General features: G+C 36.7%; 1 protein-coding gene across 3 annotated transcripts in view; it reads right to left on the bottom strand.

The window, feature by feature from the left end:
• Positions 1-17,511, bottom strand: part of CTTNBP2 (cortactin binding protein 2) — a 174,412-nt gene that overhangs the window by 77,896 nt on the left and 79,005 nt on the right. For all 3 annotated transcript variants that reach the window (XR_001884549.1, XM_017867354.1, XM_017867355.1), the window contains exons 4-5: positions 7,721-9,374; positions 805-1,008 (exon numbers count right to left, since the gene is read on the bottom strand). Coding sequence is in view for 2 of the 3 variants with exons in the window: in XM_017867354.1 (XP_017722843.1) it covers positions 805-1,008; positions 7,721-9,374 (1,858 nt within the window). In the remaining variant the exon portion in view is untranslated. The remainder of the gene's footprint in view (positions 1-804; positions 1,009-7,720; positions 9,375-17,511) is intronic.

Here is a 17,511-nt window from a genome sequence, read left to right on the forward strand (position 1 = left end):
CTTAACTCCATGAATGAGGCTAAAGGACAGCCCATCAGAAGTCACCTAACTGAGGAATAAATGCCACCTAGATGTCACATTCCTCATGTTACTAGATTTACTTCTTCTATATTAAAGAAAATCTCCATAGTGTTTATGAAGAATTCTAGAATACTTAAAAAATAATGGGCTCTCTGAGGTCACTAGAATCCTCCATTTATCTGAATTAATCAACAATCACATGGGCTCCCATATGCAATGCTATCTGACTTTGCATTTGCGGTCAAATCCTCTCTTTTTCTGCACTCCCATATGTTTTGGTATATTTGACTACAGGATTTGCATTTTAAAGAACAAGAATAATTCCCAGTCTTCATCGATATACCATTTATAGTTACACAACTTCTCGGTTCTTTTAAGACATTCAAATAACTATAAATTCTTCCAACTGTGGAACAATTTCAGGCCCATGTCCTTTCCTAACTATTAAAACTTTCCCTCACTGTAGCATGTAGCACTAAAATTCTCATAATTAGACTTTCTCACATATCAGGTATTTCTAACGGACCATAAATGCAAAGTCATTTTGCATAAAACAAAGATTACTTTTACTAGCTGTGGTAAAACTTTATATTAAGGAACTGTACAATTTGGATTTCTTAAATGTTTATACAAACTTTAAATCTCATTTAATACTATCCATTACCACCTGTAAAAGAAAAATAAAACTACATTGAGCCTTAGGCTCATAACAATGGATACATGGGCTTTTGACTTTCCCTCCTTTTGCAAGTGTGTGGTATGATAAGATCTCGCCATACTTACCTGTATGTCCATTCTTAGCAGCAGAATACAAGGCAGAATGGCCATCTTCACAGGAGTAATTAATGTCCAGTCCTTCTTCATTAAGCAGCATTGATAATAAAGTGACATTTCCCTGGGCAGCAGCTTGCTGAAGAAGGGTGGGCCTGCCAGCCAGGGGGGCAGGACCACCACTCATTAGCAAAGGGGTTAGGGAGGGTGACCAGCCTGTAGGTTAAAGTGACCCTCGTTAGAGAGTAGTAGCAAGGGCAAGAGACAGATATTACCCATTCCTTTCCGAATTACACACACACAAACATATGAACATGTGTCCCTAGAGGATTATGTGGTTTCTAACATTATCAATCTGTTAATATTTACTTAGCATGAATCTGGACTGTTATTTCAGATCTTATATCTGCTGCTAATTAAATCAACATACATAGTGAAAATTATTTTAGTCATGAGTCTTGTACAGATAAGTGTTAAAGTGGTGATTGGTTTTAGGAAAACTTAAGATGGCTGTCTTGTTTTAAAAGTTCAAATTCCTCTTCAGGATTTTAAAACAATTTGAATTTTAAAATGTAAAGATTTTACAAGGTAAAGTTTTCCTCTAGTTCAATATTAATCTGGAAAAGTGAACTGATATTTTCAGGTATAAGATAAATAATTGTAAGAAACAGATTTTTCTTTTTCAACAAGGTTTCTAAAATGTTTAATTACAAATTTTATGTAAACTGTTAAGATGGACCAAAGAGTCTATTTATATTCCTTAAATTCCCTTATTTGGGAATGGAAATAATGGAGGCCAACTGCTATTCAGTATTAAGAGATAATAAAATATAACATATATAACTGGATCTAGAGTTCACCAGCACAAATATTCGATATACAATTGTGAAGACTGTAGCATCTGGCCACCTTTACAAAACGCCTAACAAACTTTTAATCAGCCAACAAAACAGGACACTCAATATATAATTTTAACAAAAACAATGAGTTATCATAGTTAGATATTTCTCATCAGTATTTAGCAGCTTTAGAAGAGAATCTGTTAAGTGTGTGAATTCGGCTGCATATAGCATGAAAAATTTTCTGAATTCTTCCTTGATCAAAAGGCTGTAAAACAGTAAAGTAAAATGTTCATTCAATGTGATATATAGGTATTTGTGTATTTTAGACTTACATACAGCGAATTTTCAAAATAAGACATTTTCCTCTTTTTCCTTATAGGGTTCTAACACGTGTAACAGCATTGTGCATATGTACATATATTCATCCCTAAGGGCACACTTTCACAGGCCAGTTAGATCTATTTTGTCCTGACCAAAGTGATCACAGATGGAGGGCTTTATTCTAAATAGTGCTTCACAATGGCTAGACCCTAAATTTCTATATGCACAATACATCTCATTGTACATAAAACAAAGATTACTTTTTACTAGCTGCAGTAAAATTTTATATTAAGGAACTGTACCATTTGGATTTTTAAAATGTTTTATAACTATCCACTACCACCTGTAAAAGAAAATTAAAACCATATTGAACCTTCTGCTCATAACAGTGGTCATATGGGTTTTTGACTTTACATCCTTTTGCAAGTGTGTGGCATGATGAGATAAGATCTCGCCATATTTACCTGTACATCCTTTCTTAGCAGTGGAATACAAGGCAGAATGGCCACCTGATTACGATACGTGGTAATATCCCTTTAGTAAGATACAACAGGTGGATGTTTTATACCCTCTGTACATTGGTATCAGCATAATTATTCTAGGCATATGAGTGTCATATTAATACATATGTAATACTCAATTCTTATGATTAAATCCTAAATTATTGGCCTTAAATTATCTTAATAAATATTTTCAAAGGACATATCAAAGGAACTTCTCAGTATTTAAAATTATTTTTTAAAAAAGGCAAAACAAAGCCAATTATACAAATGAAATTACACTGCTTATAAAAGCTGGATACTATATCTTCATCATCAATTATTTGGGTCTATGAATAATTTATTGTTTTAATCCTATTAGGACTATATGTAGTGACATACAAAATTAAAATGCTCATAAAATTCAATATTTATCTAAACTTTATGATATTTTCCTACTGATACTCATTAGCTCTTCTTACAAAAGTAGTATTTTACTTCATACTTACAAGAAGGCTCCTCTCTGGTACATTTTACCTTTTGTATTTTCTTAAAAACAAACAAACAAACAAAAAACAGGCCCACAAAAATTAAATCAGTACTTATTAGAAATGGATAAACAGAGAAATTATAAACACGAAGGTATAAAACCTCGACTGCAAAGCAAACACAGGCAATATGAAGGCATCGCACTACAGTCCTCTGTGGAACAGGAGGGAATGGGGCTCATACTCAGCCTCTCTCTCTTTCATTCTCTCTTTATATCTCATCCAAGGGGTCTTGGTTATTGATATTCTTTTATGAATACCAATACATGTAAATGGCTTGCTATTCTTTTGGGTTTTGTCTACATTTTTCTTTTTTCACCATAAATCTAGGCTTTTGGGGGGAGAAGACAGTTTAAATATATTTTTCAACTGCTTTATACGGAAATACTCAATTGCAGCTGTAATTTCCTGGGAAACCCTATTTTTAATAAGTTATCTGAAAGACAAATTTTTTTCTTCAATTTGTTTTCCATCTTTAGACCACTCAAGGGTCTTATTATACAGAACTACAGAAGATATATCAGTTGCCTTATTTTCTTAGAGGTCTGCAACATATTTTAAATATCTTTACAGAAGAAAAATGCTTTATAAATACCAAGTATTTTAAAACTATAAATACATTTTATATTTTCACTAACATTTCCAATGTTGTCTAACACAGACAAGCTTATTTTAATAAATCCTGCCTAAATGTGGGAAAAATAAGACTTCACCATGAGACTATATTGTTCATCTGAAATTCCCGACAATGATAAAAATGGTAATGTTTAGTTAAGAGGTTAAATAATGGTTAAGACAGAACAGACTGGTATTCGTACAGCTACTCTAATGATGTTAGCAAAAGGTCAATCAGTTTCGCAGTGTCATATGCAAACATTAGTAAGGTGAGCATCCTGCACAACATGCCAGGAGGAAGGGAATGACTGGACATGCAATAGCAGAGGGAAGGAGTGAGAACAGCTTCCGGCATCAGCTTCAGAGGGTGGAGAAGGTTAATGTCATAGCCCAGATCATTCTTGTTTTCTGATTTAGCCTTTACGCCAATCACACATGGAGGATAATTTTTAAAAGTCATGTTTCAATAGGGAAAAGGTGTAAACCAAATTAAATCAAATGTATCAAATGAAAAACAAAAAAACAAAAAAACACAGAAAAAACAATTTCCAAGGGTATGGAAACTCAGTTGCCTGGAGTGATTTCTGGTTTAGGCTTCTGTTCATCCAACATTTGAAATGTGTTTATTTGGCAAGTTCAGGAGGAACAAGAAATTCTAGTTCATTTAGAATTAAGAATGTTATTTAAAAATTTAACATTTGGCTATAAAGGTTGCCAAATAGAGTTTGGGTAATTTATACTACAATTCATTGAAAGGGTAACTTCTGTCATTCCAATTTTCCTTGGGGCTCTAACTTAGTCATAATTGTTATAGATAGAAGCTGACATGGAAACACAGGATTCTAGAGTTGGAAGTACTATGGGCCAGTAGTTCTCCAAGGAGGGAGAGGTAGTTTGAAAATATATCAGACAAGTTTAAATCCTTTTTTGTTTGGGAATATTATTATATTATTATAATTTTGGTTCAACGCTTTTTTTGATACATAGTCTCACTGTGTCACCCAGGCTGTTGCACAGTGGCATGATTATGGCTCACTGTAGCCTTGACTTCCTGAGTTCAAGTGATCCTCCCACTTCAGCCTCCTGAGTAGCTGGGACCAAAGGCACACACTACCATGCCCAGATAATTTTTATATTTTTTGTAAAGATGGGATTTCGCCATGTTACCCTGGCTGGTCTTGAACTCCTGCGCACAAGTGATCCTCCTGCCTCATCCTTCCAATGTGCTTGGATTACAGGTATGAGCACTGCAGCCCGCAATGCTTTTGCTTTTAAATGAAAAAGCTAATGGCTCAGAGGGAATTAGCTCTCTAGGGTGATACTTAGAAAGGGGCAGGAATGGACTAATCCTGCCTTACTATACTTAGTTCAGCGCTTGTTTGATCACCGAAATTGGAAGAGACATCTGTCAGGTATTTGACAGATGCGCATTGTCCCTGTGCCTTGCTTTTGGCAACCACAATGGAATCAGTGGCTGTTTGGAAGGTTAATACCCTTCAAAGGGCTAATGACCTGGAGAGGCACAAGCTCACCCAGGGACAGACAGGTTAGTAAGCAGGGTGGAGGCAGCTCTGGTGTTTCTTAGTTGCAATGGGCATAGTGGCGAAAATAGGGGCAATCTCAATGTACAACAGAGTTGAAATCCTCTATCTTATTTGGAAAGTTCAACTCAACATTTATAGTTGAATTGTAGTGTTGTAGACCTCCATTGTGTAAGTGTAATCACACTTTCATTTCCCAGTCTAGGTGCTCAGTAAACACTTGCTGAATGACTCAAGGCTTCCAGTGCCTCCCTTCTCCCTTAATAAGTCACATCTTATAAGCAAATGACATGGAAACCTGTTATTCTACCAAAAGTAATTCTGCAGTTCTGAGAGGAATAAATAAACAAAATACTTTGGCAAAATTGCAGAAGTCAGAGAGTAGAAAATAAGGAATCCGGTTTCTGTATCTTCAGTGGCTGGTATTTTTTTGGTCTCTGGTCTATAGTGTCTTTTGATTTCCAGACATAAGTGAAGGGCATTTTTCAGAGGGGTTATAGCTCTTTTATCTAAAATTTTACTGTATCCTAGGGCAGGACATCCTGGTGAATAGATAACAGATTAGTAAATCTCTGTCTTTAAAAGTTAACACATTTTAATCCGTTAACTTTTCAATCCTGTTGGCAAAATGTTCCTCAGTCATAGATGCTGGTTTTAAGGCTTCTCTGCCGAAACCAAAGGGCATGTGCAGCTAAACCCTGGACCACAGTAATGACCAAGGCAACAAGTGGCAGAGCCTCAAGGTCTCAGGTAAAGATGGCTTTGTATTTTTTTAAGTGACAAAACTTCTATATCCTAGGAAGTGTTTTCATTTATGGCAACAGCACTGCCACTGCTCCACACATTTCTGGAACTTGTTTTGTGACTGCCCAAAGATCTTATAGTACATTCTCTATTCTACTGAGTAGCAAAATTCCTCTTCTGAGGGTGGATTTAATTTGTAAGAAACAGCCAAAATTATTTTAGGCCACGAGAAGAGCTGTTCAGCTCAGTAATACCATTTTGGATCAAAAATATAGAATGCTGAATGCCTGTAAAGATATCTCAAAATAATACTAAAGGCAATTCCAAAGCAAATTCTCAAAAATACTGTAAACAACAATATCACTGAAGCAGTAATATCACCTCTACTTATTGATTACTCATGCTATTCTAAGCTCAATACTATGCTGACAGGTTATAGGATCTGATCCTCCTAACAGCCACGCTCCCCCATATAAGTAGCATAAGAAGTCACCAAAAATGCACAACTGTAAATGGCAGAGACTAGATTTCAACATAGATCTAACTTCAAAGTCCATGCTGCTTCCAATTCCCTATTTCACCCCTCAAAATATGGATAAAGCCTCTCAAAGACCTTAATTTCAAGTTGATGGCTTATAATTGGACGAACAAATCCTAGAATACTGCTGCCATCACCTGATAATTAGCAAATATGATGCTATTTGCTTTTCTCTCTCTCCCTTCAAAGTATTCAATATAACAACTATTCAAACCTTCCTGTAATTATAAAAGTTTCCTCCCATTAGAACCAACAATCTCCACCAACCACTGAGATCCCATGGTAGGAGAGACTTCTCCAAAGCTTCAACAGAACTTTGTCTTCCACATTTTGAGGGGTAAAATTGGGAACTGGAACAGCATGGACTTTGCAGTTAGTCAGATGGGTGTTGGAATCTAGTCTCTGTTATTTATAATTATGTGTTTTTGGTAACATTACTTTAGAGCCACATTTGCTTAGTAAAGAACTAATCCAGTCATGTCAATAAAAAGCAATGCTTTCTCTAGCACTGTATAACAAAAAGAAAAAATCCACCTTTTCTTTGTTCAAGAGTCCCAGATTCAGTGACTTCATAAGCCACACCTGCAATGGAAACCTTCTGTAACACAGCCCACATGCTATGTTAACCATCTGTGCCCTAGTGCCGGAAGACGGCAGCACTAAATAGGGTATACGGCTTTTGAAATAAACTTAGAACAGACTTATAAATATTCACACTCCATTTCTGAAGGTAAAAAAAAAAAAAAAAAAAAAAAAACTCTAAACACCAAACTGATATTAGAATTTAAAATATACCAATTACAGAACAAATCTAGTCAATTTGGTAATCCAACATAGTGTTAATAATTACTTGAAAGGCCTTTAAAAATGTCATCTCAGAAGGAACAGAATTAAACACGTACTGTGTGATGATGACCCACTGAGGTCTTGCGAGATAAATATTTAATAAGAAGGAATACTCTTTTCTCCCATGTAAATACTTTAGTCTCTCTAAATTAATGGTCTCCATGTGCTTTAAGCCACTACTTTCAGGTTATTTTAAAAGAAGAAAGCACTTAGCATAGTGAAACCGCAATTCATATAGCAAGATGAATCACCATACCCTGGAGCCTTTAAAACAAACAAACAAAACCAAAAAACAAACAAAAAAAAAAAAAAAGAGAGAGAGAGAAAAGAAATGGTTGGCAGGGGCGAAGCATAAAATTAAAAAAAAAGTTTCAAGGCAATGTGAAGAAAATCAAGGCAAGTGAGAAGAGAGGCCATATTCTTTAAAAAGGGTATAATAGTTCAATCCCTTTACCTGATGCTGTTACCAGGAGGCTGTCTGAGGCACCTGGTCTACAGGATGAGGCACTAACAGGGTTTATGGAAGAGCAAAAGGCAATGGTGGTAGGAATGACAAGGGAACTGTCTGAACATGCAGGTTGGTTCAGTCCGGGGGTTGCAGCAGGCCAGGCACCCACCTGAGATGTGGCCAGGGCTGAAACGGCACAGCCTGCAGGTGCCACAGTTAAATCTATGGATGGTTTTGGTGGCAGCTGAGGGGAGGATGACTTAGCAAGGTTGTCCTCATTGATCACCCTGTTCCCTTGTGGCAAACTGGAAGGAGGCGAAGCCACAGTTTTGTTATCAACTTTGGCCCCTGTGTTCGAGGCCCTGCTGCTGTCTATAATAACCTTGAGTTGGGGGTGTGGTGGAGAAGGAGTTTGGGAGAGCCCTGGCTTTTTTGGAGGGATAGGAGGAGGATTTCCTCTGTCAACTCGTGCAACACCATGAGTCTTTAAACTGGTCCGACCGACCGGAGGGTGGGTGCCAACATCCCCTGCTGGGGGTGCTCCAGGCCTTGAGGGAGCACCTGCTTGAGGGCTTGTAAATCTTGACAGTGCTTGGGTCACAGTATTCCGAGCTAGTTGTTTGGCCACTAGGTTGTCACGACTTGTAGGTGACATATCTCTTGACGGAGGACTTTGGGTAGTATTTCCATTTTGGTCTGGGTCATTAGCATTGCCCTGAAATCTAAATCTAGCTGCTTGGATTCGTGGGTTTAGACCTGGATGCAAAGAGGCGTTGGCACATGGTGAATGTAAACTGTGCATAGGTGGAGCTTGGGAGTTCTGAGGAGCTATGCCTGGTGTCTGAGTGGTGGGAGGGGCAGCGTTACTGGGAAGTGGGGGTGTGCTACTGGTTGGATCTGGTGTTGAGTCAGTGCTTGGTCCATTTTCCTCAATTCTGTTTGCACTTGGAGGTGGGAAAGCAGGTACAGAAGAGCCAATCAAGTCACCATGGGAAGCCTGCCTATCAATACCTGGTCTGGCCATTGTGGCACTGGTGCACACGCTCCCTTTTGCATTTGCAGAAACTAGGGGGCTCCCTGTGGAAGGTTTTACAGGCATAGTTAAAGGCAACTTTTTCACATGGTCAGCACTTTCTGTCACTAGGTCTGTCTGGCATGCAACAGACCTTGTCACAGTTCCTTCTGTTCCCACAGATATGGAAACCAAACGCCTATCTTTTGTCTTCCGTGGAAGAGAGAGGCTTGGCTTACTGTCACTTCCCCTTTTCAGTTGCTCAATCATTTTCTTCATCTTGTCTATCTCCTCTTTGAGGTCAGTGGTGTGTGCTTCTTCCCGGTTCAGCTTGGCACGAAGCTGTTCCCGCTCGGTGTCAAACTCAGAGAGTTGTTTTTCCATCTGAGCTTCCATTTCTGTGCTTCTTCGTTTCTCAGCGGAGAGTTCCTCTTCTAATTCATTTGTCTTTTTCTTTTCCTCTTCCAGTTTGGCCATTACGTCTTCGAGCTTCTGGGCCTCCTCTATGACCTTGCCTGAGAGCTGCTTGCACTCTTTGACCAGCATCAGGACCACCTGCTTGTTCTTGCCGCGCTCTTCCTCGAGGCGGGCGGCCAGCTTCTTGTGCTCTTGCTCAAGGGCTTGTAGCTGAAGCTTCTCCATTTCCAGCTGAAAGAAATTCACAAGAAAATCCTGATTAATATACAGAATTTTCTTTTCACCAAGGAAATGCTTTTGTGAGATTTTATTAATTTTCTAACAATTACATAATTCGGGTTAGCAAAACACCACATTTTCGAAAATGTGATAAGAAATATTTTAAAGGCCCATTAAAATGAGAAAATAGATGTAAATGGCTTTATAAAAACATCTAAATTACAACAAGAGAGAATTTTTAAAGTCTATTGAAGTTAACTACAGAAAAAGAGAACAATAACCAGATGCTTTAAATCACAGATCAGAAAGATCTATTTTGTAAAACACAGCTCTGTGATGGAACTGGTGATGTTTTTTAAAAGGTTTAATGCTTTAAAATTATTAATCTCTGAGGTAAAGTATCATGAAAAGTACTGAAAACCGAGGACTTCAGTTAAATTCTAAGCCACTATGTTTGCTAATTGTATTATCTAGCTCAGAAATGTAACTTCTTTGAGCTTCCTCTGATGAGTTGTGGAAATCATACAAAATTATATATGAAAGAAAGTTCTTTGAAAACTCGAAAGAGCTAAAGAACGATCTTATTAGAACACTATATTTGGTGTCAGTGAACCCGGAGCCTGACCTTGTCTCCTACTTTGATCCCACTTGCTCCCTTAGCTTCCCTGGACCCCTGGAGTTTCCTAAACATGGTCCTGCCTTGGGGTCTTTGCCCTTACTGTTCTTTCTGCATGGGATTCCCACCACACATCTTCCCATAGCGCTCCCACAATAAGCCACTTGTGCACGGCACCAGAGTGACCCATGGGAGGGTGAGTGGGAGCAAAACTCCAGAGCTTCCCCTGCCTTCCTTGAACTTCCCTACTCACCCAAGTCGCCTGCCCAGGCATGAAGAGAGGGGTGCCTTTTCCTTCACAGAAAGGCACTGTTTGTTCACCAAGCCATGGGCCCTTAGGATTGGTGCTTTCCAGAGTAAAATCGTTTTTCTAACTGATCAACCTAGACAGGGAGCTTTTAAAGCCTTTCTCTCTCCAGATGGGGCTTTCTAATATACACAAAAGCTCCCAATAGCACGGGGGTTGGCTCGTTCACTTCTTCCAGGCTTCTGCTTAGCTGTCACCTTTACAGTGAGGTCTTCCCACACCACCCTATGGGAAATAACAGTCCCTCCCACCCTTGTGTTTATCAACCTTCGTTCACTACATGCCTACACCCGCTACCCCGAATGTGACTTTACTGAGGGCAGGGACTGTGTCCTTAAGACCTAGAACAGTGAATGGCACACAGTGGTGCTTCATAAATTGTAAATTGAAGGAATTAGCTAAAATTAACATAGTTCCACTGATAACAATCAACTTCTGTTACTAATGGGCTTTCTGGCTACGTGGGCAGCCTCACAGTGGCACTGGTCTAACATGTTCCTGCAGATTTCTCACTTCTCTCCAGGGGAGCATCTGTCATGAGGGACTCTAGAAGGACAAAGGTCACACCCCAAGCTGGGATACAGAAGCCAGGTTGGCCCACACGCCTCACTTCCCCAACTAGTGAAATGTTCCACTGGCAGTCCATAATGGGCCTCATGGTTCCTAAAGGTTAAAGTAGATCTACCTGATTATAAAGATGTGAATAGGACTTGCTTTCTCATGTAGATGTTAAACACAAATATCCTCTCAAGAGAGTCACTACTTATTTGAGTCAAATTTTTGTCATCAATAACAGAGGAAGAAGATACTCTCACGACCTGTAAGTCATGAGGATGTTCCTGTTTCTTGCCCTGTTACAAAAATCCATGACTCCATTCCCCTCACAGTCAGTCATGGGACCAAAAGGATGGTCAGAGATAGTGTTTCTTTACTCTGGGATGCTTCCTGCTTTGACAAACAATTGCTAAACAGCATTGGGATGTGTCTCATAAATAGATGACCAGGAATAGAGATTATTCCTCAAGCATAATTACACATATACTTTCTTCTACTGGATAAAATTTTGGGAGTAATTCATTAGTAGATTAGGTAAGATTGGGGAACAATAGTGTTGTCATATACTGTTATTATATGTATATCTTATTCACGTGGGTGCCTTGCACAAATTTGATTTGGGAGTAATTCATAAGTAGATTAGGTAAGATTGGGGAACAATAGTGTTGTCATATACTGTTTTTATATGTATATCTTATTCACGTGGGTGTCTTGCAAAAATTTGACATATTATTAACTAAAACACATTGAACTCTTCTGAGATGCACCAAATAACACACTGGTATTAGAAGGCATGTGCAAAGTTAGAACTGTTAAGAAAATTTAAATCTTATTTTATACTAACCCCAAGAAAAAAAAATTCTTACAGCAATGTAAGAAAAACATAAACTAGGCCAATTTTCTGCTTACTATTAAAATACAAATTTCATCATTTGCTTCTGAAGGTAGAGAATTTGAAGAGCTACCTTCATTTTACAAAACAATAACTAGAGGCCATATTAGTGTTTTTCATAATGTCATCCAGCTAATGAGTGTCAGTCATGGCAATCACTCGGGGTTCTACTTGTCTCAGGTTTTTCTCACCATATCTCACATCTTGTCCACAGTAATTCTGCACTATGGATCATCATCTTTCAGAATCAAATTGGAGTTCCAAGTGGAGAGCGACTCAGCTAATCTCAAATATTTATACAGAAAACTATACTATTATAAGAGCATCTGTAATTCTTTTCTATCTTTATCCTCCATCACTTGTGCTTTGTAAATCCTATCTCAAACTAATACATGTCTTAAAAGAATTTTACCACAGATAGCAGAGCACAGAGGAAACCTCACAGTTGATATACCTATAAACACCTGGCTCCAAACTCAACCTCTGACTCCCAGCCATCAATCACTCTACCTAACTTTATTTAGTTTCCTCTGCCATTTACTACAGGGGATATTTCAAACCTCTGCCTTTCCCCAAATCTTCACCCAATGACCTCTTAACTGACTTAGTCTCTCTTTACAGACTCCTTTATCGAAAACATTCAAACTCCCTCACTTCCTCTCTTCATCTTATCTCCTCCTTTAAGCTTTTTCATAGCAGCACCAAGCCATATTTCCTTCCCTTCAATCTAAGGGGTAAAGGTTTCCATCTGCTCAGTGGTGGACTTGCCTTCAGCAATTAACTTCATTTTCTCCCGTCACCTCTGGGACTCATTCCATCAGTTATTATGTTGCTCTTTTTAAAATATTAAACACCCTTTTCTCTACTGGAGCCTTCCAATAACAGTATACACACACAGTATATAAACATTTTATATTAAAAAATTTTGACCATTTCAGCTCAAACGATGTGTACTTAAGAGAGAGATGTAGTACTAAATAGCATACTCCCGTACTTTAAAAATAATTTTTATATTAAAAAATCTTAGACCATTTCAGCTCAGAGACAAAGTAAGTATACTTAAGAGAATAAGAGATGTAGTACTAAATTCTGATCCCAAACTTACTGGGTGACCTTGCTAAGTTCTCTAAAAATTGGTTCTGTATGGTCCTAATAATTACATTATTTTATGGTTTTAAATAAGACAACACGTGTAAATCACATAGCATAGTGCCTGGCACTAAAAAATACTAAGTTTTCAATTCATAATACAATAGCTACTTGTATTAATTTAAAATGTGTGTGACTTTGCACTATATTTCTTCCTCTGAAAACACACTAGAGGCATACAAAAATCTAGAGAATACACCATATTAAACATGTAGACGAATGTTTTTATAAGTTAGATAGGGGTTACAATTTAGCAATTATGAAATATATCAGAGAAAGTTCTGCTACCAGTAATGGATAAGCAATGATTATTAGACTAATTCTCCTGCAGATAATAATTACAACCCCTTGAAAAACATATAAAACATAGTGATTTTAAGGCTCGTGAGAGCAATAAAAGAGGTAGAAATGAGAGAAGAGTAGACCCTACTGTAAGAAAGGAGCCAACAGCATTGGATGAGATTGGCCTTTGTGTAGCTGCTCAGCTGGAGGCAATTCCCTATTCTGGTAGCACTGGCAGCTGAAGCTCAAGTACAATGCACTGGTGATATGGGCTTGAGGAGTCAGAGGATGAATCTGAGGTTGCCACGATTTACCAGCATCCTTGTTTGATCCTTGAATTATACATTCATGGGGAAGACCCCACAGAATGACAGAAGGTAGCTGCTGCATGTCTGACAGAGCTGAGCAAAGACCTCGGATGTTGTCAACTGCAAAGAGACAGAATATGAATCTAACCAGCTTAACTGCTTACGAGAACAAAGTACAACTTTTCAGCAGGTAACAGAATCCAGAGTCTGCAGTATATCATCCTCAGTGTTCAGTATACAATAAGAAATTACTAGACAAAGAAATTAAGAAAAAGTGAATCGCAGTCCAGAGAAAAGTAGTCAATAAAAACTGGCCCAAGATGATCCACACTGGTATTAGTGACAAGGATTTTAAAGCAGCCATCTTCAAAGAAAATACAGTCATAATAAATGAGGGGAAGGGGAATCCTGGCATACAAATAGAAACTATAAGAAAAGAACCAAATGTACAAATAGAACTGATAAGTGTAATACCTAAACTGACAAAAAGTTCAGAATGGGCTTAATCGCAGATTTGAGAGAGCAGAATAAAAAGAATAATTAATTTGAAAATAAAGCCAAAGAAAGTATCCAATTTGAAGAGCATAGAAAAAAATGATTGAAAAAAAAAATGAACGGCATCTTATTCATATCTAGGGCAATGGAAACTGGTTTAAATTCCATGAACTGGAATTCCAAAAAAAAGAAAAAAGATAGAATGCAGAAGAAAAATATCTTAGAAAAAATGGCCCCAAAATTTATAAATTTGATTAAAAAGGCAAACTTACAAATCCAGGAAGCTCAGCAATTTCAAAGCAGAAAATATAAAGAAAGTTATACCTAGGTGCATTGTGGTAAAACTGCTGAAAACAAAGAGAAATAATATTGAAATCAGCCAAAAAATTACAGACATATTACATACAGAGAACCTGCAACATAAATCATGGCAATGGTGTTAATTTTCTCTAAAATATACAAAGCAGAAGCTGACAGAAATACAGGAAAAATAGACAAATCTACAATAATAACAATATCTCACTTAAAAACCCTAAATTAAAAGCTCAGCAAGAATATAAATAGTATATCTGAAAACACTATAAAAATCACCTAGCCATTGATATTTATAGGGTAGAATATACCAAAATTACAAAAGATACTCTCTTCAAATGCACTTGCTGAGCTATTGAGAACTACCAAACCAACAGATTTCAAAAGGCTAAAATCTTATAGAATGTGTTCTCTGACTGAAGCAGAATTAAGCTGGAAATAAATCATAAGATATTAAGAAAATCTCAAAATTCAAAAATAAAACAATATATTGCTAAATAGTAAAGAGGATTAAGAGGAAATTACAAAGTAATTTAGAATATATTTGGGGCTGAATGAATATAAGAACACAGCATACCAAAATTTGTGGGACTCAGTGAAAGCAGAGAATCTAAAAGCAGCTAAGGCAGAGGGCAGAGAGAAATTTATGGCTTTAAATGTTTACATTAGAAGAGCTGCCTCAAATCAATCATCCTAGCTTCACCTTAAGAAGCTAGGAAAAGATGAGCAAATTAAATTCAAAGCAGAAAGAGTCAAATACCAAAGAAATTGATGAAACAGAAGAAATAAATGACAGAGAAATTAACAAATCCAAAAGTTGTGTCTCATCTAAAAGATTAATAATATTGCTAAATATGTAGAAAACCAGATTTAGAAATAGAGAAAAATACAAATTACAAACAACAGGAATGAAAGAGGGGATATCACTACAGAATAAAGAAATATTAAAAGGATAACTTTGTGCCAATAAGTTCAACAAATTAAAAAAAGTCCTCTGAAACATACACTTTCAGAAATTACACAAAATGACTAGAAAATTGCAATGGCTTTTTATTTTTTTAAGAGAAACTAAATTCACAATTAAAAATTCCTTCCCAAAGAAAACTCCTAGCTTATAAGGCTGTACTGATGTTCTAGCAAACATTAAAGAAAAAAAAAGTGATGCCAAACTTGCACATACCCTTTCAGAAAATAGAAAAGACTTCCAATTCACTTTATGAACAAAAAGTTACCTTTATACAAAACAAAATCTTTTAAAAAAATTTACAGAAAAAACATCTCTCTTGGACACAGACACAAAACTGTTTAGCAAAACACAGGCAAATGAAATCCACCAATATATAAAAGTGTAATAAAAGGTGACCATGTGATATTTACCTCAGGGGTCTAAGTTGGTTTAATACTTGAAAATCAATCTGTGTAATTCATTATATTAAAAGATAAAAGAGAAACACCAGGATTACGTCAACAAATGCAAATAAGCTATTTTTTAAAATCAAAACCATTCATGATTTAAAAAAACCTTCCAACAAAGAATAGTATAAAATCTCAAATGAGATAAAGAGCATCTATGAACTAATGAAAAAGGCACAGCTAACATTGGTACTTTATGATGAAACATGAAAATATTTTTTCCCTATGAAAAAGATAATAAAGTCTACTTTCACTACTTCTATTCAACATTGTTCTTTATGATGGAACATGAAATATTTTTTCCCTAAGAAAAACACAATAAAGTCTACTCTCACTACTTCTATTCAACATTGCACTGGAGGTTCTAGTCACTGCAATAATTCCAGGGCAGTGGTGGGGAAGAAGAGGAAAAAGGCAGGCAGGCAAGTAATTTGGAAAGGAAGAAGTAAAATGTTCTCTACAGATCATTATGTTTTATATTTTTAACCTAGAAAATCATGAATATACAAAATATTGACTACAACTATTTAAGTAATATAGCGAGATTACAGAATACAGTGTGAACATACAAAGTCAATTGAATATCTGCACATTAACAACAAACATTTGAAATTCTTAAACAAATAATGCTATTTACAATAGCATCAACAAATATGAGTAACAGCAACAAATGACTAAGACCACTACACTGATAGAAGCCAAATATTGCTAAGAGAAATTAAAGATCTAAATGAATGGAGAAATGTACTACAACCACGGGTTGGAAGACTCCATTTTACTAAGATGCCAGTTCTCACAAAATTAGTCTACAGATTAAATGAAATTTCTATCCCTGCAAACTTTTGGAGAAACCAAACTGCCTTTAATTTTTTTGCAGGGAAGCCCAAAGGATCTAGACTAACCAAACCAATTTTGATAGAGCAAAACAAAGCTGGAAGACTAACAGCTCCTGAATTTAAGGCTTACTAACTATAAGACAATAGTCGTCGTTTACTTAAAATTCGAATACAGGTAAGACTAATCCATGATGAAAAAATCAGAATAGTGCTCACTAGTTACCTGAGTTGTGGGAGAGACTTATTGGGGAGGTACTCCAGGAATCTTTATGTGGTGATGGAAATATTCTATATCTTGTTGGTGGGGTGGGGGGATGCACAAATTACACAGATGTATGCATTTTCAAAACTCATTAATTTTTAAACTTAAGATATGTGAATTGTACTTCCTGTAAACTTTGTCTTAAGAATCTGTAAACAAATACTGAATTCCAGGTTTTCATTTTGGCCTTATACAGCAGTATGAGTAAGTAATTCTGAAACTACTCTGTATGTTCCACACTTGAATAAATGAGTAAATATACTGAAGTACAGTGAAAATCGGGTTTCTCACTGGTGGAAAAAAGGAGTCATAAATAGAAAAAAGACTGGCATATACTCTATGGCTCGGAATTAGATTCAGGAATGTGTCAGTATACTGACAGCTTGATACATAGAGAGACAGACAAGATACAGCTATGTTTTGTGTACATATGAACATGATAAATATATGTAATTTCCTAGCTCCAGATTTGTTGCTATGCACCATCTCCCATTAAATAGGAAACGTAGTGCTCCTGGAAGAAATAGCTAATTCCGTTCTTGTGATAGTTTGCTAAGAATGATGGTTTCCAGCTGCATCCATGTCCCTACAAAGGACGCAAACTCATCCTTTTTTATGGCTGCATAGTATTCCATGGTGTATATGTGCCACATTTTCTTAATCCAGTCTGTCACAGATGGACATTTGGGTTGATTCCAAGTCTTTGCTATTGTGAATAGTGC

This window comes from Rhinopithecus bieti, unplaced genomic scaffold (assembly GCF_001698545.2).
Source record: "Rhinopithecus bieti isolate Rb0 unplaced genomic scaffold, ASM169854v2 scaffold_3858, whole genome shotgun sequence".
In the NCBI taxonomy this organism is placed as follows: domain Eukaryota; kingdom Metazoa; phylum Chordata; class Mammalia; order Primates; family Cercopithecidae; genus Rhinopithecus; species Rhinopithecus bieti.